The sequence below is a fragment of the Saccopteryx bilineata genome, chromosome 11, assembly GCF_036850765.1.
Source record: "Saccopteryx bilineata isolate mSacBil1 chromosome 11, mSacBil1_pri_phased_curated, whole genome shotgun sequence".
Classification (NCBI taxonomy): domain Eukaryota; kingdom Metazoa; phylum Chordata; class Mammalia; order Chiroptera; family Emballonuridae; genus Saccopteryx; species Saccopteryx bilineata.
In genome coordinates this window covers 54050327-54076827 of record NC_089500.1, presented here as the reverse complement: position 1 = coordinate 54076827, position 26501 = coordinate 54050327, and the positions used below count along the sequence as shown (strand labels likewise).

Here is a 26501-nt window from a genome sequence, read left to right as displayed (position 1 = left end):
ACACTTATAAACATCTATGCACCCAACATAAGAGAGCCTACACATATAAAGCAAATATTAACAGACATAAAAGGAGAGATTGGCAGTAATATAATAGTAGGGGACTTTGACGCCTCACTTATTTTAATAGCTAGATCATCCAGACCAGGGGTAGTCAACCTTTTTATACCTACCGCCCACTTTTGTATCTCTGTTAGTAGTAAAATTCCCTAACCACCCACCAGTTCCACACTAATGGTGATTTATAAAGTAGGGAAGTAACTTTATAAAATTTATAAAGCAGAGCTACAGCAAGTTAAACCATATAGTAATAATTACTTACCAAGTACTTTATGTCGAATTTTCACTAAGTTTGGTAGAATCAATCTTTATAAAACAACTTACTATAGTTAAATCTATCTTTTTATTTGTACTTTGGTGGCTCCGCTACCGCCCACCATGAAAGCTGGAACGCCCACTAGTGGGCGGTAGGGACCAGGTTGACTACCACTGATCCAGACAGTTGACAAAAAAGCATTGGTGTTAAGTGTCACATTAGGTCAGATGAACTTAATAGATGTAAATAGAACCTTCCATCCAAAAACGGAATACACATTCTTTTCCAGTGCACATGCATATTCTCCAGGATATAACACGTGTTAGGCCACAAAACAAGTCTCAGTAAATTTAAGAAGATTGAAATGAATGGGACTATATCAAACCCTAAAGTTTCTGCACAGCAAAAGAAACTGACAGCAAAACAAATAGGCAGCCAACTAAATGGGAGATAATATTTGCAAACAACGACTCCAATAAGGGGTTAACATCCAAAATATATGAAGAACTCAGAAAGCTCAGCAAAAAAACAGCAAACAATCCAATTAAAAAATGGGAAAAGGACTTGAACAGACACTTCTCCCAAGAGGACATACAAATGGCCAACCGATGTACGAAAAGATGCTCATCTTCACTAGCTATTTGAGAAATGCAAATCAAGAGTACAATGAACCCTGGCCAGTTGGCTCAGGCGTGGAGCTTTGGCCCAGTGTGTGGATTCCCAGGTTCGATTCCCGGTCAGGGCACACAGGAGAAGCAACCACACCCACTCACAATTGTAAACCTACTTTTGCCCACCCCAATACATATATATATACATACATACATATATACACATACATACATACATAAGTTGACAAGATTTACATTGCAGCCTCATTACTTTGGACATTGGTAATTCAAGATGTATTATAGTTTTGTGTAGTGGCCTAACATTTGCTTTTCTCATCTATAGAAAAATGAGTACTATAAGCAAGATTGCTTAAAATATTTTATGGAAACTAGATTTGTTTTAAGGATTTAAATTCAAATACTGACTTGAGCTAAATCTAATTTACATTCCCTATTACAGAAACAAAAATTTAGAAGCCACCAGCAAGCACTGTGAAAAAACAGAGAGGCCCTCCAACAACCGTAAAATTGCTTTTATTACCTTGCCTATTATTACATATACTAAAATTCTATTTATACTTTAATTACTTTAGAATAATGTTTATTACTGTTGGGATTCAGCTGTTTGTGCCACAGAACTGTTCTTACAAGGACATCATTAGAAGATGACTTCCTGCCTGACCTGTGGTGGCGCAGTGGATAAAGCGTCGACCTGGAAATGCTGAGGTCGCCGGTTCGAAACCCTGGGCTTGCCTGGTCAAGGCACATATGGGAGTTGATGCTTCCAGCTCCTCCCCCCCTTTTCTCTCTCTCTCTCTCTCTCTCTCCTCTCTGTCTCTCCTCTCTAAAAAAATGAATTAAAAAAAAAAAAAGAAGATGACTTCCTCTAATGCCACAGCTTTAAAGACCTGGGTCCCCCTTCCCCAGGCCCCACCCTCCCCCCTGGCCACAGATCGCTGATGGGCTACAACAGTGGTTTTCAACCTTTTTCATGTCTTGACACACATAAACTAAGTACTAAAATTCTGTAGCACACCAAAAAGATATTTTTTGCCAGTCTGACAAAAAAAAAAAAAAAGGTATAATTTAGATTTATTCATACCGGGCAGCTATTGTGTTGGCTATTGTCCTATTTTAATTTGACAGTCCAGGGGAAAAGAGGTCAGTGTTCCTGCCTAAAAAGTCAGGTGTGATGTGTTTTAGAAACCCTTGCGGCACACCAGGTGGACATCACTGCGCTACAGTGTTCTGGCGATGAAATCTCTGCTGTTTGGGGCAGACCTTCTTGATTAGAGGTCTGACAATCACCAGAGCAATTCATGCAATGACTTTTTGCAAGAAATTTGATTATTTCTAAATAGCTTACAGTGGTTTAATATTTTAAGGTAATTATAGGTAATTATATGTTATAATATGCCTCGGCCAGGCTTTGGATCTGGGTCTAAGTAAAATACAGCTAATGGAAAATTTTCCTCCAGTTTTTTTTTCTTTTTAAACAAGTTCTAAAGTGAAACTGAATGCAAATCTAACAAGCAATCTCTTGCCAGAGAAAATAATGGCATAATTATATTTAAATGGCCTAGTTTATCAGTTCTCTTGGCTAATCTCTGCATCTAATACTGTTTTAGAATTATTACCCTCACTGGTTTAATACACCGGGCTTGCCTGGTCAAGGCACATGTGGGAGTTGATGCTTCCTGCTCCTCCCCCCTTCTCTCTTTCTCTCTTGCCCTCTCAAAAAATGAATAAATAAAATCTTTTTAAAAAAGTAAGATATTTAAAATTATTACCGAAGTTCTGTTTCTCCCCTTTCCAGTAACCTACTTTTAGTAATTTCTGTTGTATATGTGAAATTTTTCCAAAAGGCAGTCTGAGTGAGGGAAATGTTGGAAAACATATCGAATAATGTTATTATGCTCACCATTAAGGGAGAGGGGAAAAGGGAGTTAGAAGGAGTGCCCAGGATAAGGTTTGGGATTCTATGTTTTCTGTGTTGCCTGTTGTGGTTTGATGCTAAAGATGGACATTAATAGCAAGAACTAAAACACAGCTCGCTTCCAGTTAGTCAGTCACTTGCAGCTAAGCCGCTAAGCCTTAATGCAGTGTTTCCAATGACATCCTAGCACCCCTGGGGTTTGCCTACAGACAGGGCTAGCGTGAGGGAGGGCAGTGGGGAAGTGTTGAGATTAATGTGAATTTGTGAAGGCTTACATTTTATTCTCCTTTTGAGAAATAAACCCATTTCAGAGTGTCCTTCATGCTCTCTGCCCCTTCGTCTCCCTTCTCACTTCATAGCACCTTTTCTCTTCCCCGGGGAGTCAGGAGAGGCCGAGAGGGGGAGCACCCACGTGAAGGCGGCTCAGAGCCTGCCCCACACTGAGACTGTCTGAGAGCACCGAGCAGACACTCTGCCGGGCCTCCAAGGTGCCGCTGTCTGGGGCCCGACAGCCAGACTTCTCGTAGGCCTCAGCCAACCAGAGATACCAGAGGCACCGTTCAAAGACAGTTCCAACCTCCCCTCTTACAGAAGGAAACACCTGCTTGCTCATTCCTGGCCTGGAAGGGAAGGTAGAAAACAAAAGGAAGGGGACAAATTTGGAATAATTCCTATAAAAATGTCAGGAATTATCCCATACAAGTGATTTAACTCCCTTACCAATCCTGAGCTACTAACTTGAGTTTCCAGTTGAAAAACTAAAGTTCTGAAGAGTCTGACATCTAGAAGTTTACACAGTGAATGCACAGTGGAGTCCGAACCTGAACCCAGGTCTGCGCCCAAGTCCAAGTACTCTCCCCTGTGTCACTGCCCGTCACAGCTGCCAGACGCACACCCAGGGGTCCCCGTGTGGGATCAGCTCTCTGGTACAGAACTTCTTTTTGCTTTTAGCAGAATTTAATGATGCCTATTTGGAAATCCTTTTTTTTTAATTATTTATTGATTTTAGCAAAGAGAGAGGATGGAAATCTTTCTAAAGGGCATATATTAAAGTTTAGGCAAGGGGAGAAAATTTAGCTACCAGAGGTGAGGCAGGAAGATGAAGCCTCCTGTGAGGTTTATTAAATGGCACCTCGTTTTATGGTGTTGGCGAGAACACTGACGTGGACACCACGTAGAAATGAGAAACCTGCGTTAAGTTAATGGAAAGAGCAGTGAGGAGGAAGGCAGCTGCTGGCTTGACTGCCTCCCTCTGCCATTTGCCAGCTCTGGGACTTGACAGAACTCTCAGATCTGAGGAATCCTGGCCAACTTCCGTGTCGGGAACGACGGAATCTCACAAGATTGTTGTGGAGCTCAAATGCCGTGGGATGTGAACTGCACTTCTAAACCTGTAAGGCTTTACAGGTGAAAGTATCCTTGTCTGTATATATTTACTCGCGGACCGGTAAAGGCCTGCCTGTCTTAGCATCTTCTTGTTTTATTCCCAGGTGACCCAGCTGCTCCACCTGTACAGTCGTAGATCGGTTGCTCTCTTTGACCAGCTCACTCTTAATTGCAGATCTAAACCAGGACTATATTATTGCACCCCTTGGTTCTGGCTGGTCCCAGACATGCAGGCTCAGAGTCCCTCCTACACAATGTCCGTCTCTGAACCATCCATCCCCCAGACCCTAACTACAAAATCTGCCCACTGAATCAGGCTGTCTCCTGGTGTACAATGACCATGTCCTCCCACTCCAACCCTGAACCCCATACCTGCCCTTGCTGTCTGTGTCCTGGTCTCCTGTGCTCTAAACTCCACCCCAGAGATCCCACACCTCAGGCCTGCCTCCTACCTCCCAAATACAAAGTAACTCTGTCAGCGTGTTATTTAAACCCTCATTTCCAGACCATTTCTTGCCTACAAACTTGACAATATTCTTTATACCTTAAATACCTGTAAGATCCTTAATAAAGGCAGTATAATGTACTGGTCAAGAGCACAGGCCAGGAAGCCAGACGGCCTGTGAGTCCTAGCCACTTTCTATAAGATCCCTTAGGCTAATTTATTTTTCTCTCTCCTTGCCTCACGTCCCTCACCGAAAATGCTCAGAACAGTGCCTGGCACCTCGTAAGTACTGCATGAGTCCTTGGCCTCGTAGGATGGGGCTCAGCTTGGGAAGGCAAAGAGAAAGAGGACTGGATTTTAGCAGTAATTGGGAACAGAATGAGCAGGGCCTTCTCCAAAACGGTGAATACCGCTTCTTCTCCCACAACGTCACCTTCCCCCAGGGCTGTGTCAGGTCTCTGGTTTCCCACTGACTTCCGAGTATCAGCTTTTACATTGTTGCCTTTGGTTCGATCCATTATGTACTTCCTTCCACCTTAGTTTATGACTCTCCTTTGTGTCTTCACTTCTTTGTCTTACCCTCTCATTTGAACCTGAAGTAGGTAAGAGCTTTGTACTGAAATTTCAGAGCAGTTTATAAATAGGCTGCTTAGTTCCAGCCAGCAGGTAAAAGCTTTCATTAAATTATTCTTCCCTCCCAAAGTGCTGTTATCTGAAGCTCCTGGAAAAGAAAAGTTGAGGATGTTTTCCTAGTTACTAAGGAAGCAGTTTTTGAGGACCAAGCATCAGTTTTCTTTTTCCCTACCTAGAATTGGTCAGTATGAGTTGGTTCAGTAATCTACACCTATCCTTTTGTCCTCTGAGAAAAATTCTCCTAAGGACACTTAGATCATTAGCCATGATTCAGAAAAGCCAAAGTCAAAAAATGATTCAGAAACAAGGTTCAGATTCACTCTGAAAGCAAATTATCTTAGCATATCCATTAATTTTCTTACCAAGAAAGAAATGAGAACATAAGTAACAGTAGCTACTTTGGCAGAATAATAAATGAAGATGAGGGGTAGGGGGACTATCCAGAAGGCTCCCTTTTCTGCTCAAAATCTAAAATGGAATTGCCTGCGAAATATTTTTAAATGCACTTTTTCATATATTCAGTTATGTCAAAGATTTCTTGCATTGTTGCAGCTACATAATTTTGTGTAACGTTTGCTTTGGAGTTGCAGTCATCTCTCATCATCTTCAGCTTTAAATGACAGTGGAAACCACTAAAATGACTGAAGAGAAACCATTCTGAGGTGGTAGAAAAATTGTAACAACACATTTGTGGTGGGGAGTGCTCTAAAATCAGGGCTAGTTAAATAATGGGATTCAGTAGTACTATCATACTTCAGAAATGTAGCCACAGACAATTATCTTTGCATTCCCCCAGAGAATTATATTAGTATGTCCTAATAAATTTACATAGCCTTAAAAATGAGTTCCAGACAATCTTGCTATTTCCAGGTTACGAGAAAATTTGATCCCATGCAGCCTCATTGTGTAATCAGGAATATTCTGTATGAGGTCATCAGCCCGAAGGACGACTGAAAAATGAAGGCAGTCTCATTCTGTAAAAATTCACTGGTTACTGGGGAAGCAGGAGGGATGTCTGGCCTCAGAAACGAGGTGTTTCTCATTTATTTCAGGCACATTTCCCATTCCTGCCATTGTATTCTGTCACCATTCAATCATGTTTTTGATGTTTTCTCTTTCAAGTGATTTATTAGAAGCTCTGCAGAATGTTTCTAAATATTACTCATTGTAACCAACAGGATTTGGGAGTGTGGTGATAGCTTACCTGAAGCAGTCTTCCTCAGACTTTATTACCACCCTCTTCTTGTCAAACACTGGTTTTCTTATAATCCCGCACACCCACACAGATGCACAAATATTAGCAGCTTGCCTTTTCTAGTTGACAGTCCAGAACAGGGCATTGTTTTCTGTCAGCGTAACCACCTTCTCTAATTCATAAGCAATAATCCCGTTACCCCGTGACTAATTCTTTTGCATTTGATCCTTAAAACATAACCTTGTTTTAGTGACACCACTTCCACAATATCTTCAGGTGGAAAGTAGGCTTTTAGAGAAAATTACGGATTCCAAATGTGGTTATTTTCAACAGAGGTGTAAGGCAGGCTTTTGTATACAAACATCATTGACTTGAGAAAGAGGCTTACCATACTATTCCAAGGAAGGTGATCCTGTCATGTTGTAAATAAAGGCCTAATTTACAACAGACTATTTCCTTCTGATGTGAGAAACTTGAGACTCCCATAACAAAGTGCTGTCAGTTTTCCATGTGATTATCCATGTGCCTCAGCAAAAGGCGAAAGGAGATTGTCTTTCTGCTGAGCTGTACAGCTTTCAGCCTCTCTCCTCAGTTGCTCCTTAATAGTTACTTGAATATCTGATGTGTTAAACTTGGAGGAGTTACTTACCAGGTACCTGGAAATATTTAGTAGTTACATTTACTAACACCCATAAAAAGTATAATTTCCAAATTCTACATCTTTTGATATATTCACATAAGTGGGAAACAATCGTCAGTTAATTCCTAGATTAATCACCCTATCTCTTATACCACCCTGTTTCTACTCCTCTGCCCAGGTGCATGATCAATGGGACATCTTTGATCCAATCTCTTGCTTTTTTTTTTTTTTTTTTTTTTTTTTTTTTTTTTTTTTTTTTTTTTTTTTTTACAGAGACAGAGAGTCAGAGAAAGGGATAGATAGGGACAGACAGACAGGAACGGAGAGATGAGAAGCATCAATCATTAGTTTTTCGTTGCGACACCTTAATTGTTTATTGATTGCTTTCTTATATGTACCTTGACCGTGGGGCTACAGCAGACTGAGTAACCCCTTGCTCAAGCTGGCAACCTCTGGGTCTCAAACCTAGGTCCTCTGCATCCCAGTCCAACGCTCTATCCACTGTGCCGCTGCCTGGTCAGACTCTCTTGCACTTTTTAAAAATGGATATTGGGCTGTCATTTTTGCAAGGAAACATGAATAGGTAAAATTAGCGTCTGAATCAAATGTAGTCTGTAAATATGATAGGATCATAAACTTCATTCCTCTGAACTATAACTTATTCTGATTAGGTTTTTGAACTGCACAGAGCCCGTTCTTCAGTCTTCACTTTCCAAAACCATGCCAACGACCTGTGTGCTGGGCATTTTCCATGAGGTGCAAGCCAGGTTCCTGAATGGTGCTGTAGTGCTTCCTCTAGTTAATGTCAATTTCGGGAAACGGGGACCCTGCTGCAAACTAAACCAGCGTCCGTGGCTCCTTGCTAACACCTATCTTCAAGAAACAACCTCTGACTGTCCACGATTCCATGGGTCTGGGCACGTAGCTCTACACTGTGCAGAGAACCCACCGGCTAAATAAAAGAATGGATTTCTCAAGGTAGACTATCAAGGGGCACGTCAGAAAAATGTGAAGAGGACGACCAAGGTGCAGGCGGTGTGGGTAGCCTGCGTAGGAAGAAAGCTACACGGGTCTTACAAGGTGAGAGCTGATATTTCCATCAGCCAGACTCCCGATTTTCAAAAGAAGGTTGAAATGCAGAGTGTAGTGGCTGATCTGATGCCTTCATTATCTCTTTGCTTAGTGATTTGTGCCAGGCACTTGTTCCTGCCATTTAAAAGTTTTTCCCCCTTTCCATTTTTTTAATGTGCGTGCGCGCGCGCGCACACACACGTGCGCGCACACAAACACCCTGAAAACAGCAAGATCTTTCTGTTTTTTTGAATGCTAATGAACTGGGAAAGGTCAGAGAGTATCTGTAGTATCTGTCTGTACTATTATCAAGTGATGTTTGTTTTAAGAGAGGAAATAATTGATGAACAGAGCAGCTTCTGTAGGCTTAGAACCCAGTTTGTGACAGACTCGAATCAGGTAACCACATGGAAGGCGTCACTGAATGTTTTCTCTAGCTCTAGGACAAGTCAGTTTTCTTAAATGTTGATGGCATTTACTATTTTCCACAAAAGAAAGGAACACAAGTAAATGACGTGATAAACACCTCACAGGGGCCACTCAGTGTCAATTCATGAGGAGCAACCTAACTTCCGTAAATCCTGCTTTTCCCAGAGTGCGAATGGGACGCCTGCAGAGAGGGACACACGGGACCTTCAGGGCTGTCCTGTGCGGGATGAGTTCCCAGGACCACGTTCTAACGGGAACACCAGGGCATGGAGCGCACCAGCCTGTGCCCACAAGTTGGCTCCCAAGACATGTAGATCAGTCACTGTACCTCCGCACGTCCACAGTATAGTCTGATTCCTCCGATTCTGTGAGCACGTGGGCACCTCTGCGAGGAGAGCGCGTGGCTCTGACCCGGCCGTGCCGGTGCTGAGTGCCTCGCCAAGGAAGGCGGCCGCTCTCGGCGCCAGGCCGCCAGGCCCGGAGGGGTGAGCAGCATGCTGTTCCCAGATCCTGCTGGCGCGCTCAGGACTGGGGCTTCTCGCCTCCTTCCAGCCTGAGCGCAGCGTCCCTCTTCTCTCCGGAGTTCCAAGCGCTTCTTTGATCAGGTCTGCATGGGACCTAGGGAGCATTCCTGGAAGCGTGTTTATTTTGAGATCAATCAAACCATACTTCCAAAGACCTGTCTGGAGACAGAGTGGTCTTAGTTTTGTAGCGTAGAAAGTTTCTGTGTTTAAGAAGAGGCAGTCTGTCTTTCTTAGAATGATGAAGCCACATCCAACTACCCCCATGTGTCACTCTGCCTCTAAACCTTTAGACAGAAGTAGAAAGGCGGTGTCCAAAAGGACCCACTTTTGAAGGATTCAGAGAAAGGAACGCCCTGGCGTGATGGGCTCAGGCTCAGGCTCTAGCCCTTCCCCTTGCTGAGTAGCTTCCACCAAGTCACCGAGTGTCTCTGAGACCACTGTGTCACCTGCAACGGAGGGCTCCAGCACCACCCCTCCTGAGGTTGTGTGAGGTAAATAGAATAAACAATAAGAGACATTTAGCAAATGTTTGTCCCCTTGTTCCCAGCTAGTCTGAAGTCCAGACTGCTGCTGGCCAAGCTCTCTGAAGCCCCCGGTGGCACTGGCCACTGCGTGTACTCCATTTGATGCAGTTCTTGTCATTGCGACTGGCCGCTCCTGGCTGGCAGACACAGGGCTGAGCCCTGGGCGGGCTGGGCCTCATAGCGAGCCTAGGCAACTGTGGAGTCCTGGGGTTTCTCCAATCAGGTGTCGCACCCAGCTCCTTGCCCAAAGAGTGTGTGTGTGCCCAGTGGTTGGAAACAAGGTGATATAGAGAAAAAGGAGGCCAAGCCCAGAGAGGTACACTCGTGGCACCTGCAAAGTGGGGAGCTTCCAGCGTCCCTGCCCACCCTTACACCTGCCCTGTTATTTGTCAGCAAACAGCTGTTGATCACCTCCTGCCATGTGGGGAGTGAGAGGTTCAAAGTTAAATAGCAGGTGGTGTCTGCTCTCCCAGAGCGAGGCTGTGTGAGACTTTAAGGGTTAGAACTTGTTAAATTAGTTCACGTGCCCCTCTCAACCTCTCGATAATGGCCGAGGGAGTGAAGAACCTGGCACTCAGACCTGCCTTGGCTTCCACACCAGTCACACTGTGTGCCCACACACTGCCCTCAGCTCAAAGGGTTTTGCTTCCAAATCCATCTGCTCCTTTCAATCCAGTACCACCATCCAAATGCTGGAATGAACGTACAGTTAAACTGTTTGTTTTTTCACGCACGGTGGTGTTTTCATTTGTATCATTGGCATGCGTATAAAGGCGGTAGGGCTGTTCAATTTGTAAACGTCAACCCAAACCTGGCTTGTCTTCCAGCAGCTGCAGGTGGAGAGTCAGGGTGGGAAGCCACCAGGGAAGCGTGCTCCTGTGAGAAGAGCTGCTCCCGCCTTTGATCAAGTTGACTCTAGTGTTCGTTCAATGATGGTTTCACTTTTACAAGTGAAGAAAAAAGGTCTTACAGAGGATAAAAAAAATACATGCTGAGTGACTGGTTGTGGGGTTCAATCAAAAGAAGTGAATTAGTGATGTCTCAAGCTGTGTAACTAAAAGGTTAACCTTTAGCCATCAAAAAAAAACCATTCTGCAATCCAAGCCTTTTATTGGATGACTAATACAGTATATCAAAAGTTAATAGAGGTTTTTCTGCATATTGTTAAAATGAAGCCAGGATATATTTTCCTCTTACATATCAAACAGAGTTACTTAGATTCCATCCCCAGCCTTTCAGTAATAAATATATTTGGCAAAGAAGAGCCCACAGCATGGAAACTCACTGTTGTCACGGGCACAGACTAAGTTAGCATTGCCACTGCGTCATTTGTCCCTACAGCACAATTCTCAGGTGGCTCAGCAGCTGCACCAGGTATTAAGCACCTGTGCAGCGCTGAACCACGTGTCATCCCTGTACAACATGACAGGGATGATAGCATGGTTGGAAATGACTGTCCTCGAGTGTATACGCCGCTCACAGAGACTGCAAAGTAGACCGATCATTTCAATATAAGGCAGCAAGTGGTGGGCTTCCCCCCGGAGCCACTCTGAAGGGGCATCTCTCACCCCTGATGAGCTGGGAGGGGGCCGGGGCCGTGAGGAGGCCTGAGGGTCTCCGTGCCAGGGAGCCCCGAGCCTCTGAGTTTGAGAACCGGATGGATGGACAGATGCCTCAGATTAGGAATCTCTTACAAAGGGTATTTGCTGAAATAGGATTAAAACAGGAATCAAAACTCTGCCATTGGGAATAAAAGCCCGGGGCTAACCTCTTCACGAAGCGGGAGACAGAGTCCCATTCTAGGTTATGTGTGTTATTTGCCACTTCTGATTACTAATGACTTAGTTCGTTGCTACCCTTCTATGTTTGGGACCTCGAAAGGGCCTCTGTGGAGGCAGGAAGTCTGTGTCCCGCAGGCCAGCAGGCACTGGTGGATGGAGGCGCACCCTGAGGTCAGAGCACACTGGGACGGCCTGGGAGTGAGAGGAGCAGTCACTGTGCGTGGGAGCAGGGACAGACGTGCAGGGGAAAGGGCACAGTCTGGGGCCTGGTGGGGGTCGGATTCCACTTGGGTGCCTGCTGGGTAGGAACTGTGCCGGAGACCAGCAGCAGGCCGTGAGGAGCAAGGGGCCTCCGGGTCTGTGGACACCCGCTTGGCGCAGCAGGAGGAGACCCGGAGGGCAAGGCCCCACGTCTGCGCTGCGGCCGGCCCGGCCCCGAGGGAAGGCAGCCCTGGGGTTGACGTGAGCTGGTCATGCGCTCCTCACTGAACAAGGGACAGGGCTGACTCAGGCGGGAAGGCCCGTCCCTGAGAAGAGGCAGTGCGTTGTAAAGCCCAAAAGGTGGGGCCTCAAGGCAGGCTGGGCTTTTCCTGGACGACTGAAGAGGACTGCTTGGAAAAGGGAGGCCAGAAACTTCCCACCTCTTGTTCCCTATTCCTCCCTGGGTGCCCCAGGCCCGGTGAAGAAAGAGAGCGCTGGGTTGCCCCAGCCCCTTTCGAATTTAATGGTTTAGCAGGGGTCCCCAGACTTTTTACACAGGGGGCCAGTTCACTGTCCCTCAGACCGTTGGAGGGCCACCACATACAGTGCTCCTCTCACTGACCACCAATGAAAGAGGTGCCCCTTCCAGAAGTGCGGCGGGGGCCAGATAAATGGCCTCAGGGGGTCGCATGCGGCCCGCGGACCCATAGTTTGAGGATGCCTGGTTTAAAGGTTTGAATCAACACTTTTAGAGAAAGTAGCTCTAAATCTGAATGCTTCCCAATCTAATTTTGAGAGTCGTTCTTTGCTTTTGTAGTAATCAAGGACAAGCCTACTTTCTGATATACATGCACCCATTCAGTCAGTCCTGGGCTCGGCCCCTCCGCGGACATTTGTGGAACATGGGCTGTGAGCCAAACAGACCACTCACTGCGGCCAGCAGACTGTGCGCTGAAGCAAGGGCTCTCGTCGCCTGCTCCAGCCAGGTTCTCCTGCATGAAGCCCTGTCCCTGGTCTCAGGTCTCCCTGTTGTCTCCCGCTCTTGGGACTTGCCGGGGCTGTGCCAAAGGCAGACCCCTGGAGCCACGTGGTCATTACTTCAACAAGATTCGTGATAATTCCACCCAACCACCAAGCAATTCCCAGCACCAAGGGCAGACCTTGAGAGAGGCCGCGGCCCAGCATTCTTTCCGACCCTACCGCCCTACTAGACATACAACCCTAGCCACATACGCTGCGGGCAAGGTTTTAGTAGCCACATTTAAAATAATATAACAAAACAGGTAAAATGAACTATAATGATATTTTATTTAATCTCATATATCCAAAATGTATCAACATATAGTTCAAGATTTAGAAAAAAATATGGAAATATTTTATATTTTTTTTACTCTGTCATCAAAACTTAGGACATATTTTACACTTACAGCATATCTCAGTTTGCACTATTCGCATTGGAAGTGCTCCATGGCTGTGTAAGCTGGCTGAGGGCCACGTGTTGGACAGTGCACAGACCTAGAGCATTCAGTGTTCTTCATTCAACTTGTGATTCTCTTGCTAGCCCCCTGGGACGTCCCTGGAAAACCTCTGTGTTTTCTATGCTTCGTCTCTCACATTTATTTAAAATAAGCAAGAAACAGGCCTGTGATGAGGAGTGATTAATAGCTACAGTCAAGCCCTGACATTGTAGCTCGGTTGGTTAGAGTACTGTCCTGGCATGCCAAGGTTGTGATACCTGGTTAGGGCACACACAGAACTCAACCAATGAATGCATACATGGATGGAACAACAAATCAACGTTTCTCTCTCTCTTGCTCTCTTTATCTCAATCTCTTTTTCTCTCCCCCTTTCTCCCTTTCTCTAAAAAATTAATAAATAAAAAACTAGCTACAATCATAAAGCACTAATAGATGTAAATTATGAATTTTAAACAATACAGCTACGGGAGAACAGAACATAGTACAGCAAACAGGTCAGCTGCTTGTTTTGGTATAGCCTGACAGCATTAAGAACTAGCGCCATGAGCCAGTCCAAATCAAACGACTGCATAGGATGCTTCCGTGGACTTACAGCAAGTTGTCTCCTGATCATGTTTGCACTATTCGTTGTCTTTTACTTTTTTTTGAGGAACATGGGCAAAAAAAAAAAATACAATGAAAATGAGAGTGGACTAAGCCCAAACCCATCATTATCAAGAGAAGGTGACGCAGCGTAGCAATGACCCTCCAACCATATTAAGTGCGTAGCCCTTGGAACTACGAGATTGTAGGAAGAAAAGACATTACTAAGAGAAAAGCTTGGTCCTTGCTTCTCCAGCAGAAGCACTTCTGGATCGCACACCGCCAGCAGAGTAACTTCCCCGTGAGTGAGGAGTGTGAGTCGGAGACTGCTGCAGACCGTGCAGTCGGCGAGAAAACTCACACAACTGGGTATCGAGAGTACCTGCAATTTTATCTTGTTTCTTCCTTATCTTTAGAGCTGAGCACAGGAATGTTACTGGTGAAATGGGTCTCCATTTTTAGTGAGATTAAAAGTAACTCAAGCCCAGTTATGAAGTCTCTGGTTACCATTTATGACTCACTTAGTTTTGTTATGTGAATTTTTGTGAAGAAACAGCCATATTTAAGAACATGTCCTTTGAAAGGATTGGTAGAGGGACAAGAGCAAGGGGCAGAGGCAAAATCAGGCACCTGCTTTCATTTATTTTCAGGTGAAGTAAAGATTTTTAGTAGCGAAATATTTTTTCAAGCCTGTGGAATCACAAAGCAGCCGGTCCTGTACACGGTCTGGTCATTTCACCTGAAAGGCTGCCCCTGAGTCACACGCATCCAGTTGGCCTGGTCTGGCTGTCCCCGTGGACTTGGAGAAGCGGGTCTGCACCTAGCTGGGGTTCTCCATGTTCAAGAGCAGGAGCACAGAGCACTTACTGTTGAGACCAACATCAGGGAGTCCATTGGATTCCAGCAAGTTACTGCCTCTGCAGGAAAAGGAATGACAACACTTTTGGAACTGGAACTATATATATTTGCTCCTCACTGATGCTGCTGAGTGGACTCAGATCCACAGCCAAGTCCCCTGCGCACCAGCCCAGGGCCTCCCTGGATCCTGGGACAGAGCTGAAGATCCTGCCTCAGAAACTCAAGAAAGCTCCAAATCTCCAAGCTCCTGGACTGATATTATTATACACTTTATTATTTTTTATTGATTGACTTTTAGAGGGAAAGGAAGGGAGAGAGACAAACATTGACTTGTTGTTCCACTTATTCATGCCGTCATTGGTTGATTCTTGTATGTGCCCTGACCGGGGATTGAACCTATAACCTCAGCATGTTGGGACAACACACTAACCAACTGAGCTACCCAATCAGGGCTTCATTATATTTTTTTTTAAAAAAATGCATATAAGCCAAAAGAAATACCCAACGAGAGAAAACTTGTAGCAAAAAATTCTTCCAACACAGCTATTCAACAAATAGCAAATCACTGAGGTGACAAGTGTTGTATCATTTGTATCAGTCTGTTTTCTGGAAGGGTAACAGCACCTCGCGTGTAGGGGCCGTGCATAGTCATGTCCAGTCACTCTCACAGTGGTGTTAGAGGCAAAGCCAGGGTCATACATATGTTTCATTTTCTGGTGCAGAGGTCATTTTGATTAATTAAAATCTTAAAACCTCCAGAAGGAGGGTTGATTTCCCAGGCTGAGTGTCCCTGTGAACTTTCAGGGTAGCTGCATAGGAATCACTGGTACAGAGGGGCAGCGTGTCTGAGAAGCATCCCGCATCCCTCCGCTGTGTTGGGTGGAGACAGGGCTGGGATGCTCGGCCTAGCGGGAGAAATACAGAAGTCACCCAGTTTTAAAAAATAAAATAAAAACCCAAAACCACCCTTTTCTGTGCTCTTTGTATGGTAGACATTCTTTTGTAATTCAGAACAGTGTTTTTCAACCTCCGCTCCACAGACCACTGCCAGTCTGCTGGAAATTTCAAGCCACTCCACAAAAGAATTAACCACCCCAATGTTGTACAAAAATTATATACCCAATGACCTTAGTCACATTTTTTTATGCTCAGGGTGATCACCACTTATCAGCCTGTATCATTGATGAAAATGCTATTTAGATTGTCTTAGATATCTTCGGAACATGTAGGCTCATTCGAACAACCTTTTGCACCGTCAGAGCATTTACAGATCATGCGCAATAGACAAAAAGCATTCAGACACACTTATGCAGTATTCAATGCATCGTGCATGTGGAGTTTGGAAATCAAGCGCTAGCTTATACCCTGTTGCACTGTTATGCGCGGTAAAACTTTATTCATTGAGTGCTTCCGTTTCTGGCCAGCTAGGTCACCAATCTCAAAGGGTAAAAAGGTTGAAAACCACTGATCTAGAAGACTGTTTATTTATTTAAAGTGCCCAGAGATAGAATTATCTGATCCATTTGATTTAATGACAGTGGTTTCTGAGGAAAGTATACCCTTTTCATCAAAGGCTTATGCTCTTTAACTTATTAACAATTACTTAATGAAATCTAATATGACATGAACTGTGCCGGCTTGGTAACAATTAAATCAGTGTGTTCACATTTGATAAAAAATGTATGCAAAATTTTAAGTGGGATAATTTCAAAAGTCTAATTTTATGCACAGAATTAAAAATAATGCAAATCATCTCACATTTTAAATGTCTGTCAAGAGCAAGCCACAGGATTTCAAAGCTGGCAGGCTGAGTGCGTTTTAACCTTGTTAGGGCCTGGGAAACAGACGCCCTCCCTGCACTGGCGGCACCCTGTGTGTTCCCACTCTCATTTCCTTCCTCTGTGACTTCTGCGAATGATTTTGGTGACCACCCAGGACCACTTGGGCATTAAATCTGAACCCTAAAGATCCTGTGTTTCAATCTTTCAAAGATTTTAGGCCAATCTAGCCAACACTAACTTTGGAAATATTTTACGTCCCCCTATTCACTATTATTACAATTTATAATCTCTTTGCATCATATAATAGTAATGTGATATCTAACATGGACTGATCACTTATAATGTACCAGGAGCTGTTCTAATCCCACCGACTCAATGAAAAACCTTGATACATAGAAGTTAAGTATCTCACCCAAGGGCATTCATTCGGCAACGCTGTGGGGACCAGGACTCAAAGCCAGGCAAGCTGTGTAGAACTCCCCCTTTCCCTGGATGCACAGTCCTGGAAGCAAGCCTGCCCTAGCATTCTCTGAGCGAAACCTGAAAATTTCACCCCAAAACCATCAGCTTTGGAAGAAATTAGACCTAGTAAATGATACAAAGAAGGCAAAGCAAACACCATAAAACACTCTCCAAAATGCATCCCCCCTCTTTTGATACTATTAGAAAATTATTCTTGCCTTCTCTCAATTTCTAACTATGCAGATTCCCTTCATACAACCAGTCGTGATCTGTGGGAGCTTCCAGGGAAGCTTAGAGTAGCGGCTGCCATGTCAGTGGCCGTCGTGCGCCGGGGCTATTCTAAGTGAGCCCTCTGCACACTCTTCCCCCCTCCCTTTCCCGTGGTTCTGCTGGTGGGTCTTGTCAGCTCCAGTCAGGTCTTAGAGACGGCAAGCTGGTTATCCAAACTCCCGAGTCGGGGTCTCTCTCTAACCTAACTCAGGTCTTTCTGAGCAGGAAAACTCCATTTTGGGGCTTTCCATCTCATGATATAAAGTTTATATAGTAAAATCGTTAATAACAAAAATGTACTTCTTGTGTTCAGCATGTAACTGGTGCTAGCAGGCATTCCCCGAAACCCGAGGTTGCAGGCAGACAGACACCTGCGGGGGCCTCTGCAGCAAAGCGGGTGTTTGCAGCCTTTCCCACCACCCATGACATAAAGGGCCCTGCTCCCACTCAGTTCTCTTCATCCTTTGAGAGCCATACATTTCACCTCCATTCAAAGAGATAGTTTGATTTATTAAGGACACAGTTAACAGAATTCAAAAGCCATAGACAGCAAAGAGCCAACCTGAGTTTAAGTGTGCAGCGTAAAGCTAGGGCTGCCGACTTGAGCTGTAACCCAAACGATATCCTGCTACTGGCACTGAATGAAGTCCCGTCTTCCAGAGCTCAGACCACGTGAAGCAATGAGCTCGGGAACCTCAGTGCTGTTCAGGGCTGGCAACCACCCTTTCGGTTCATTTCCAAGGGGACGGATGCCTCAGCAGCCAGAGCAATTTACTTCCAAAATTATAGTGTGGAGAATTTTATTGCTAGGGTGCACAATGGTTTTTTGCATACCTTCAGCATTTATTTGTGGATTATAGGCATCTGATGATCATCATTCAACATCTCTGTACCTCCAAAATACGAGATTCCATTAATTGTGTCTCTCAGAGTCCTATACATTTTGGAAACTATACATAATTAATTTACAAAGGGCTTGGGTTAGAGATACCTATGTGTTTTTGGTTTGTGTTGGCTGTTTTTTGGCTTTTAAGTCCATGTTATTTCAGCAAAAGCAACGACTGCTTGACGCAGTGATTCTTTTCCAGAATAAAGGCAGGCTCTGGCGCAGGTCTTAATCCCCGAGAGTGCCTAGCTTTAACTCTCGGTCCCCCAGGATCGGCCTCGGAGGTTCTGCGTCACTGTGGCTGCAGACTTGCCTCGCGATGCTCCACCCTGGGCTTTTCAGGGCCTGTTTGGTACTGCTCCTTGTCCAGCGTGACAACTTGATTAGAGAACATTCCCACTTGTAAACACACTGGTTTTTCAAAGAGATGTGAAGTTTCCCTTCAGAACCTGCACTCCATGGAGGGAGATAACTTATTTACATACTGAAAAGGTCAGTGTTGGACTATCAACGTTTCGAGACAAATTTGCTGCCGCTTGCAACTGGAGCATAAGAAGACTTGGGGAGGAGGCGACGCGGCTGCTGTCTCATCATCTGTGTCAAGAGCGAGCGAGCGTCGGTACCTACGCAGGCTGTCTGTGCGGGCAGCCAGGACTGATGGTCAGGCTCCTTCACAGTTAGAGCCTCTCTGATTACTATCGCGTCTCAGCCTCACCTATTGAAAACGGTTAATTAATTGGAATGGAAATATTTGCATAATAGCTTTTCAGATTCTATTAGTAAAACACAAATCATCATAATAGATTTTAAATTATGCGGCTGCCGCATTACTTAACCTTCCATTTGCATTAGGAAAAGTAGGCTTTTGAAGGGCTTAAATATTTCCTTTTGTGGACAGTCTCTTCAGAGTCTCGTAAAATATCAACAACTTTATTTCGCTAATATGTATTAAAAGAAGTCATAAAAGCATGAATTTTCTCTGAAATTGCTAAAATGTTTTTGTTCCATGCCCATTTGTACATTCAAAGCAAAATAAGAAAATTGGGACCCATGGCTCCACCTGAATGTCGGCTATAGCATGAGAGTCAAGTCACCCCTTACTCTCCACTGCAGGTGGAAAGCTAATTCCGAAAGGCGGGGAGGGGGGGAGGATGAGGAGAAAGAAAGTCTCGTTCCTTGGTGAGAGCAGCCAACCTTGGGCGGCGGCAGCTGTTGCTCTTCACGCCATAGACCCGACCGTGGCACGCTGAGTGCTTGAGGTCCCACAAGAGCACCGTTTTCAGGGCACTTGGGCGAGGTAGCCCCACCTCAGCTGCGGCTGCTCTCCACAAAGCCCTGTGAGGTCATCGCGGCTTGCTGGGAGCTGCAGCAGCAGCTGCCACCCAAGTTCTCAAGGGGACCCTGTGCTGCATTCCACGTTCACTGCCCCCCAGGGGACCTATGAAGCCAGGTGTGGACCTGGGTTCATTTCTTCATTGGAGACCTGAGGAGCGGCTCCAGGAAGAAATCGTTCTGTGTGTGTGTGTGTGTGTGTGTGTGTGTGTGTGTGCGCGCGCCTATCTCTGTGTGCCCACCGCTTAACAGTCACATCCGCCAGGCTCTGTGCTTTCTGTGACTCCGATTTAGGGAGATAGAAGCCAGTGCCAGTGACAAGCCAGCTCTTCGTTAGCATCAAACAGTGTGTCACAGAGATTATGCGAACTTGCTTAGCCACAGTCCTCAGGGCCTTATGTAACAGCCGGCTTTCATGACCATTGTTTTGAAGCAGAACAGTGGTATCGGCTGTGCTCGGGACTTCTGGCAGGGATGCTGTGTGACCAGGAGACCGGGCTTTCCACTGTGTCTGCACTTTCCTGACTCTGGCCCTCTGTAACGAGAGGCTGACCCAGATGCTGCTCACTGATTCTCACGTCTGCGCTTCCCCACCCTGCCTCCCCAGAGTACTTGGCTGAGCAGACACAGCGGGCGCTGCACCGGTCAGTCTCCATGTCATCCGCGTCCACCCACCCTTTCCGGGACCTCCCGCTCGGCAGGGAGCAGCACTGCAAGCTGCTTCCAGGCGTGGCTGACGTCCAGGCAGGGGAGGTGGCCCGATGGACAGTGGATAAGGTGAGTGGAGCTGCTCTGGGGCCGTGGGATGCACGTGCCCAGCTGCTGAGAATTCCTCTCAGGCACTGAATTCACTGTCTCGAATCTAAGATCCACATTTCAGGGAGGACACAGGCATGGTTTTGAGGAAATCTGGAAATCACAGTGGGGGTTGCCCGCCTCTCCCCAACCATATCGCAGCATCATCTCTGTGCTCTGTGGCTCATTTAAGCAGAGGGTCCAAGCGTCCAGTCTTACATGGCAGATGGAATCTGAGGAAGCCCAAATGTACAAGCATCTCAGCTTTGAGTCCCGACAGCTCCTGTCCTGGGCAGCAGCTTCTCTGGGCGAGCACCCACCCCCAGGGGCTCTGTGTCCCCAGGGGCTCCCTCTGCTGGTGCCCATGGGACCTTGAGGATCTGTGTTCTCACCACTGAGCCCCTTTGTGCTGCCCATTTGTCCATCCAAAGTCACAAATTTTAAAGCAAATTAGATCACAATGCTGTGCAAGAGCTGTACCAGAGAACAAAATGGATTTGATTTTAATATAAACTTGCCTTATAATATTAGTGTTTAATAATGAAATTTTTCATATTTAAAAACAATTATCTTTTGAAGAAAATGTCTTTGATTGACATTCCTTTTGATAAAGGTATTCTTTTGCACTAGTTAAGCCTTAATTTTTTTGAATGGAGGAAAAACCTGGGTTACTCTAAGAACAAGATTAGAGCTGGAGTTAAATTAGTCACCAAATGTTGATTGAGCACTTACTGTAGTCAACTCAATCTTGGTTAAAGCCTTCCTTTCCGGCCTTGGACAAGCAGTGGACGGTGAAGGCCACCCAGACGTCAAGGTTTGGAGTGAGCCCTGCTCCTGCCTCTTTCTCCCAGGCACCGCACAGACTCTGCCCGGTGGCGCCCCCCTGGCCAGCGCCCCGCCCAGGATTCCTGCACATGGCGCAGAGGGACTGACAGCTTTTCCCCAGCACACTCTGCCTGCCCACCTCTGCTCCCTCTCCCCCCGCAGGGCCTCATAGTCCTGGTAACAGAGAGTAGACTGAGTATGCCAGGAGCTGGCTGGGTGTTTGGGGAGAATGACTAAACGTGATCAAGCATATGCAAAAATCTGGCCCTCCCCCCCAAAGCATGCATCAGCTTCATGACCAAGCTGCCTGAGTTAAAACCTATTGTCTCTATAATCAAATCATGTATGGTTTTGCCCTTGAAACAACACTGCACATAATGGGGAGTTCGACTACAGAACACAAGGGCAAGTTATTCATCCCTGCCTTTCAAGACATTCATCTGAAGTTTTGCCTTTCTCAAAGACTGAGAGTGGCCGTGCTCCTGGCTCCTCGCACCGTCACTGTCCCGCTCAGAGAGATGTCATGGGGAGGGCCCAGCCGGGATGCAGCCCCAGCCCTACGTGGATGCGCAGAGCAGCTGCGTCCTGAGAGTCGGTGAACATGGTAGAGAAGCGCGAGTTCAGTTCCGGTTGTGTCTCCACCCGACTTAACGCAGTGCGGGCTCTCCAGCCACATCCTCAGCATATCCTTGAGCCTGCATGGCTGCCGGGCCTGCATTTTCAATCTGACCTTCCGCCCCGCCCCAACTAGCCCTCCCGCTCTGGGCTGCGGGGCCCGGCTCCTCCCCTGACCCTGCCTATTCTTATATCGACACAGTTGCTACCACTGCCTCAAATGCCACCAGCCGCCATCTGCTCAGCTCGGTGCTCCCTGCAGAAGCCTCTGGGTTGGGTCAGTCATCCTGTCTGTGCTCCCCGGTCATCTGAGTCTTCTGTCTGCCCCAGCACTCACCGGTCTGACCCCTGAACAAATGAGAAGAGACCTTATCTCAGTCATTTAGCATGTATCTTGAAAACCTCTTGCTATATCCCACACTTAGTAAATAACACGATAAATGTTTGTTGAAGGCATGGTGACTGACCAGGGCACCATGAGCTGAATTTTGAAACCAAAAGTGGGATATATCTAAATAGAAGAAGGGAAGACATTCCAGTTCTCATTCCAAAAAGAAGGGAACAATAGGAGGTTGCATGGAGGAGTGTATGATATATGCCAGGATGGCCAATACACCATGCATTCTTTACTAACATTGATAATGATAGCAAACAGTATTAATACAGTTATACTAGAGCAAGTACTCTGATTTTATAGAAAGAGAAATTGAGGCACTAAAGACTGTCATTTTTTAAAATTATTTTATTATTTCAATTGAATATATATGGGGTAAAGGTTCAGGTATGAAACTCATAAAACATCATCTGCACACGGCATCATGTACCCCTTGCCCCAAGCGAAGCTTCTTGTCCTCACTTTTCCCCCTTTCTACCACCCACCTTTCTTTCCATCTGTCCATCGCCACAACGGTTGTCTGTGTCTATATGTTATGTACATATTGTTGTTTTTTTCTTAATCCCTTCACCTTCTATCGTGCAGCCCCCCAAATCCCGTCACCTCTGATAGCTGTCAGTCTGTTCCATGGATCCATGTCTCTGTTTTCTTTTGTTCATCAGTTTAAGTTATTCATTAAATTCCACATATAAATGAGATCATATGGTATTTGTCTTTCCCTGGCTGGCTTGTTTCACTTAGAATAACACTCTCCAGGTCCATCCATGCTGTCACAAAAGGTAAGATTTCCTTCTTTTCTACAGCCACGTAGTATTCCAGTGTGTAAATGTACCACAGCTTTCTTATCCACTCACCTACTGATGGGAGCTTGGGCTGTTTCCATAGCTTAGCTATCATAAATAATGTTGCAGTGAAGGAGGGCTGCATATATTATTTCAAATTAGTGTTTCAAGATTCTTAGGATACATTCCCAGAAGTGGGATCACCGGGTCAAAAGGCAGTTTTAATTTTTTGAGGGAACTCCATACCATTTTTCACAGTGGCTACATGAGTCTGCATTCCACTATCAGTGCACATCCTCGCCAACACTTGCTGTTTGTTGATTTATTGATGACAGCCATTCTGGCAAGTGTGAGGTGATAGCCCATTGTGGTTTTAATTTGCATTTCTCTGATGATTAGTGAACTTGAGCATTTTTTTATACATCTATTGCCCATCTATATGTCCGCTTTGGAGAAACATTTATTCACGTCCTTTGTCCACTGTTTTTCTTCTTTTCCAAGTGAGAGGAGGAGAGATAGGGAAACAGACTTTTACATGCACCCTAACTGAGATCCACCTGGCAACCCCTGTCTGTGGCCGATGCTCTGGGGCCATGCTCGCAACTGAGCTATTTTTAACATGGGAGGTGAAGGCTCCACAGGGCCATCCTCAGCACCCAGGGCCAAGCACTGCAACCAACTGAGCCATAGCTGCAGGAGGAGAAGAGAGAGAATGAAAGAGAGAGAAGGGGGGGGGGGGGGTTGAAGAAGCAGATGGTCACTTCTCCTGCGTGCCCTGACTGGGAATCAAACCTGGGACAACCACACACCAGACAGGCACTTGACCACTAAGCAACCCAGCCAGAGCCTTTGCCCATTTTTAAATTAGATAGTTTGTCTATCTGGTGTTGAGTTGTATAAGTTCCTTATATATTTTGGAAATTAACCCTTTATCAGATGTATCATGAGCAAATATGTTCTCTTATGCAGTGGGTTTCTTCTTGATTTGGTTGAAAGTTTCTTTTGCTATTCAAATGTGGTCTCATTTGTTTATTTTTTTCCTTTGTTTCCCTTGCCTGGGGAGGTAAAAATATTGCTGGGAAAAATGTCTGAGCCTTTACTGCTTGTGTTTTCTTCTAGAATTTTTATGGTTCGTGACTTACATTTAAGTCTTTTATACATTTTTTAGTTTATTCTTGTGTATAATGAAAAAATGTGGTCTAGTTTCACTTTTTGCATGTAACTGTCCAATTTCGCCAACACCAAATATTGAAGAGACTTGTCTTTACTCCACTGTATGTTCTTGTTTTCTTTATCAAATATTAATTGACTATAAAGCATGGGTTTATTTCTGGGCTCTCTGCTCTGTTTCATTGATCTATATGCCTGTTCTTATGCCAGTACCAAGCTGTTTTGATTACAAGGGCCTTGTAGTATAGTTTGATATCAGGTATTGTAATACCTCTAGCTTTGTTCTTCTTTTTCAAGATTGCTGAGGCCATAAGGGGTCTTTTTTTGTTGTTGTTCAATATAAATTTTTGGAATATTTGTTCTAGATCAGTGAAATAAGTCATTGGTATTTTAATAGGCATTGCACTGAATCTTTAGATTGCTTCGGGTACTATGGACATTTTAATGATGTTAATTCTTCCAATCCATGAACATGGTATATGCTTGTACTTATCTATATCTTCCTGAATTTCTTTCTTCAATGTCCTATAATTTTCTGAGTACAGGTGTTTTATCTCTTTGGTCAAATTTATTCCTAGGTACCTTATTTTTTGTTGCACTGGTAAATAAGATTGGTTTCTTAATTTCTTTTTCTGATAGTTTATTATTGGTGCATAAGAATGCCACTGATTTCTGAATATTTTGTATCCTACTACTTTACCAAATTTATTTATTAGATCTAGTAGTTTTTTGTTTGTTTGTTTGTTTGTTTTTGTTTTGACAGAGACAGAGAGAGGGATAGATAGGGACAGACAGACAGGAAGGGAGAGAGATGAGAAGCATCAATTCTTTGTTGTGACACCTTAGTTTGTTCATTGATTGTTTTTTTTTTTCATATGTGCCTTGACAAGGGGCTACAGCAGAGCAAATGACCCTTTGCTCAAGCCAGCAGTCTTTGGGCTCAAGCCAGTGACCATGGGGTCATGCCTATGATCCTATGCTCAAGCCAGCGACCCCATGCTCAAGCCGGCGACCCTGCACTCAAGCTGGTAAGCCCACGCTCAAGCTGGATGAGCCCATGCTTAAGCCAGCAACCTCAGGATTTTCAACCTGGGTCCTCTGCATCCCAGACTGATGCTTTATCCATTGTGCCACCGCCTGGTCAGGTAGATCAAGTTGTTTTTTGGTAGAGTCCTTCAAGTTCTCTATGTATAATATCATGTCATCTGCAAATATTGACAGTTTGACTTCTTCCTTTCCAATTTGGATGTCTTTTATTTCTTCACCTTGTCTGATTACTGTGGCTAGAACTTCCAGAATTGTGTCAAATAATAATAGTGAAAGTGGATATCTCTGTCTTTCCTGATTTTAGGCTAAATGTTTTTAGTTTAGGATGGATGTTGGCTGTGGGTTTGCCATATATGGTCTGTATTATATTGCAGAATGATCCCTCTATTTCCACTTTGCTGAGAATTTTTATCATAAATGGGTGCTAAATTTTATCAAATGCTTTTTCTCCATCTATTGATATGCTTATGTGAATTTTATCTGTCATTTTGTTATGTGATGTGTCACATTTATTGATTTTCAAATATTGTACCTATTTTGCATCCCCAGAATAACTCCCACTTGATTGTGATGTATGATATTTTATTGTATTTCTGGATCTGGTTTGCTAGTATTTTCTTTTCTTTTTTTCTTTTTTTTTTTTTTTTTAGTATTTTTGCATCTATGCTCATCAGGAATATTGGCTTATAGTTTTCTTTCTTTGTAGTCTTTGTAGTGTCTTTATCTGGTTTTAGGATTAGGATAATGCTGGCCTCATAAAATGAGCTTAGGAGGCTTCCCTCCTCTTGAATTCTTTGGGATAGTTTTAGAAGGATAGGTGTTATTTCTTCAAATGTTTTGTAAAATTCACCTGTGAAGCAATCTGGTAAAAGACTTTTGTTTGCTGTGAGTTTTTTGATAACTACTGTATTTCAATTTCATTTGTTATAATCAATCTGCTCAGGTTTTCTGATTCTTCCAGATTCAGTTTTGGAAGATTATATGTTTCTAGGAATTGCTCCATTTCATCCAGGTTGTCCAATTTGTTGGCATATAGTTGTTCATAGTATTTTTTTTACAGTTGTATTTTTGTGGTTTCAGTTGTTACTTCTCCTCTTTCATTTCTAATTTTATTTATTGGGGTCCTCTCTCTTTTTTTCTTGATGAGTCTGATTAAAGGTTCAATGTTGTTTATCTTTTCAGAGAACCAGCTCTTGGTTTCATTGATCTTTTGTATTTTTTTTTTAGTCTCTATGTCATTTATTTCTGTTCTGATCTTTATGATATTCTTCCTTCTACTTTCTCTGGGCTTGTATGTTATTCTTTTTCTAGGGCTTTTAGATGTTGGGTTACATTGTTTATTTGAGATCTTTATTACTTTTTTTTTTAATTTTTCTGAAGTTGGAAACGGGGAGGCAGTCAGACAGACTCCCGCATGTGCCCGACTGGGATCCACCCGGCATAACCACCAGGGGGCGATGCTCTGCCCATCTGGGGCATTGCTCGGTTGCAACCAGAGCCATTCTAGCGCCTGAGGCAGAGGCCATAGAGCC

General features: G+C 44.5%; 1 protein-coding gene across 3 annotated transcripts in view; it reads left to right on the top strand.

The window, feature by feature from the left end:
* The window catches only part of L3MBTL4 (L3MBTL histone methyl-lysine binding protein 4), a 398557-nt gene that overhangs the window by 352797 nt on the left and 19259 nt on the right, over positions 1 to 26501 (top strand). For 2 of the 3 annotated variants that reach the window (XM_066247317.1, XM_066247315.1), the window contains exon 15: positions 19949 to 20118. The exons of the other annotated variant lie outside the window; for it this stretch is intronic. In XM_066247317.1, the coding sequence (XP_066103414.1) occupies positions 19949 to 20118 (170 nt within the window). The remainder of the gene's footprint in view (positions 1 to 19948; positions 20119 to 26501) is intronic. 3 annotated transcript variants of the gene reach the window in all.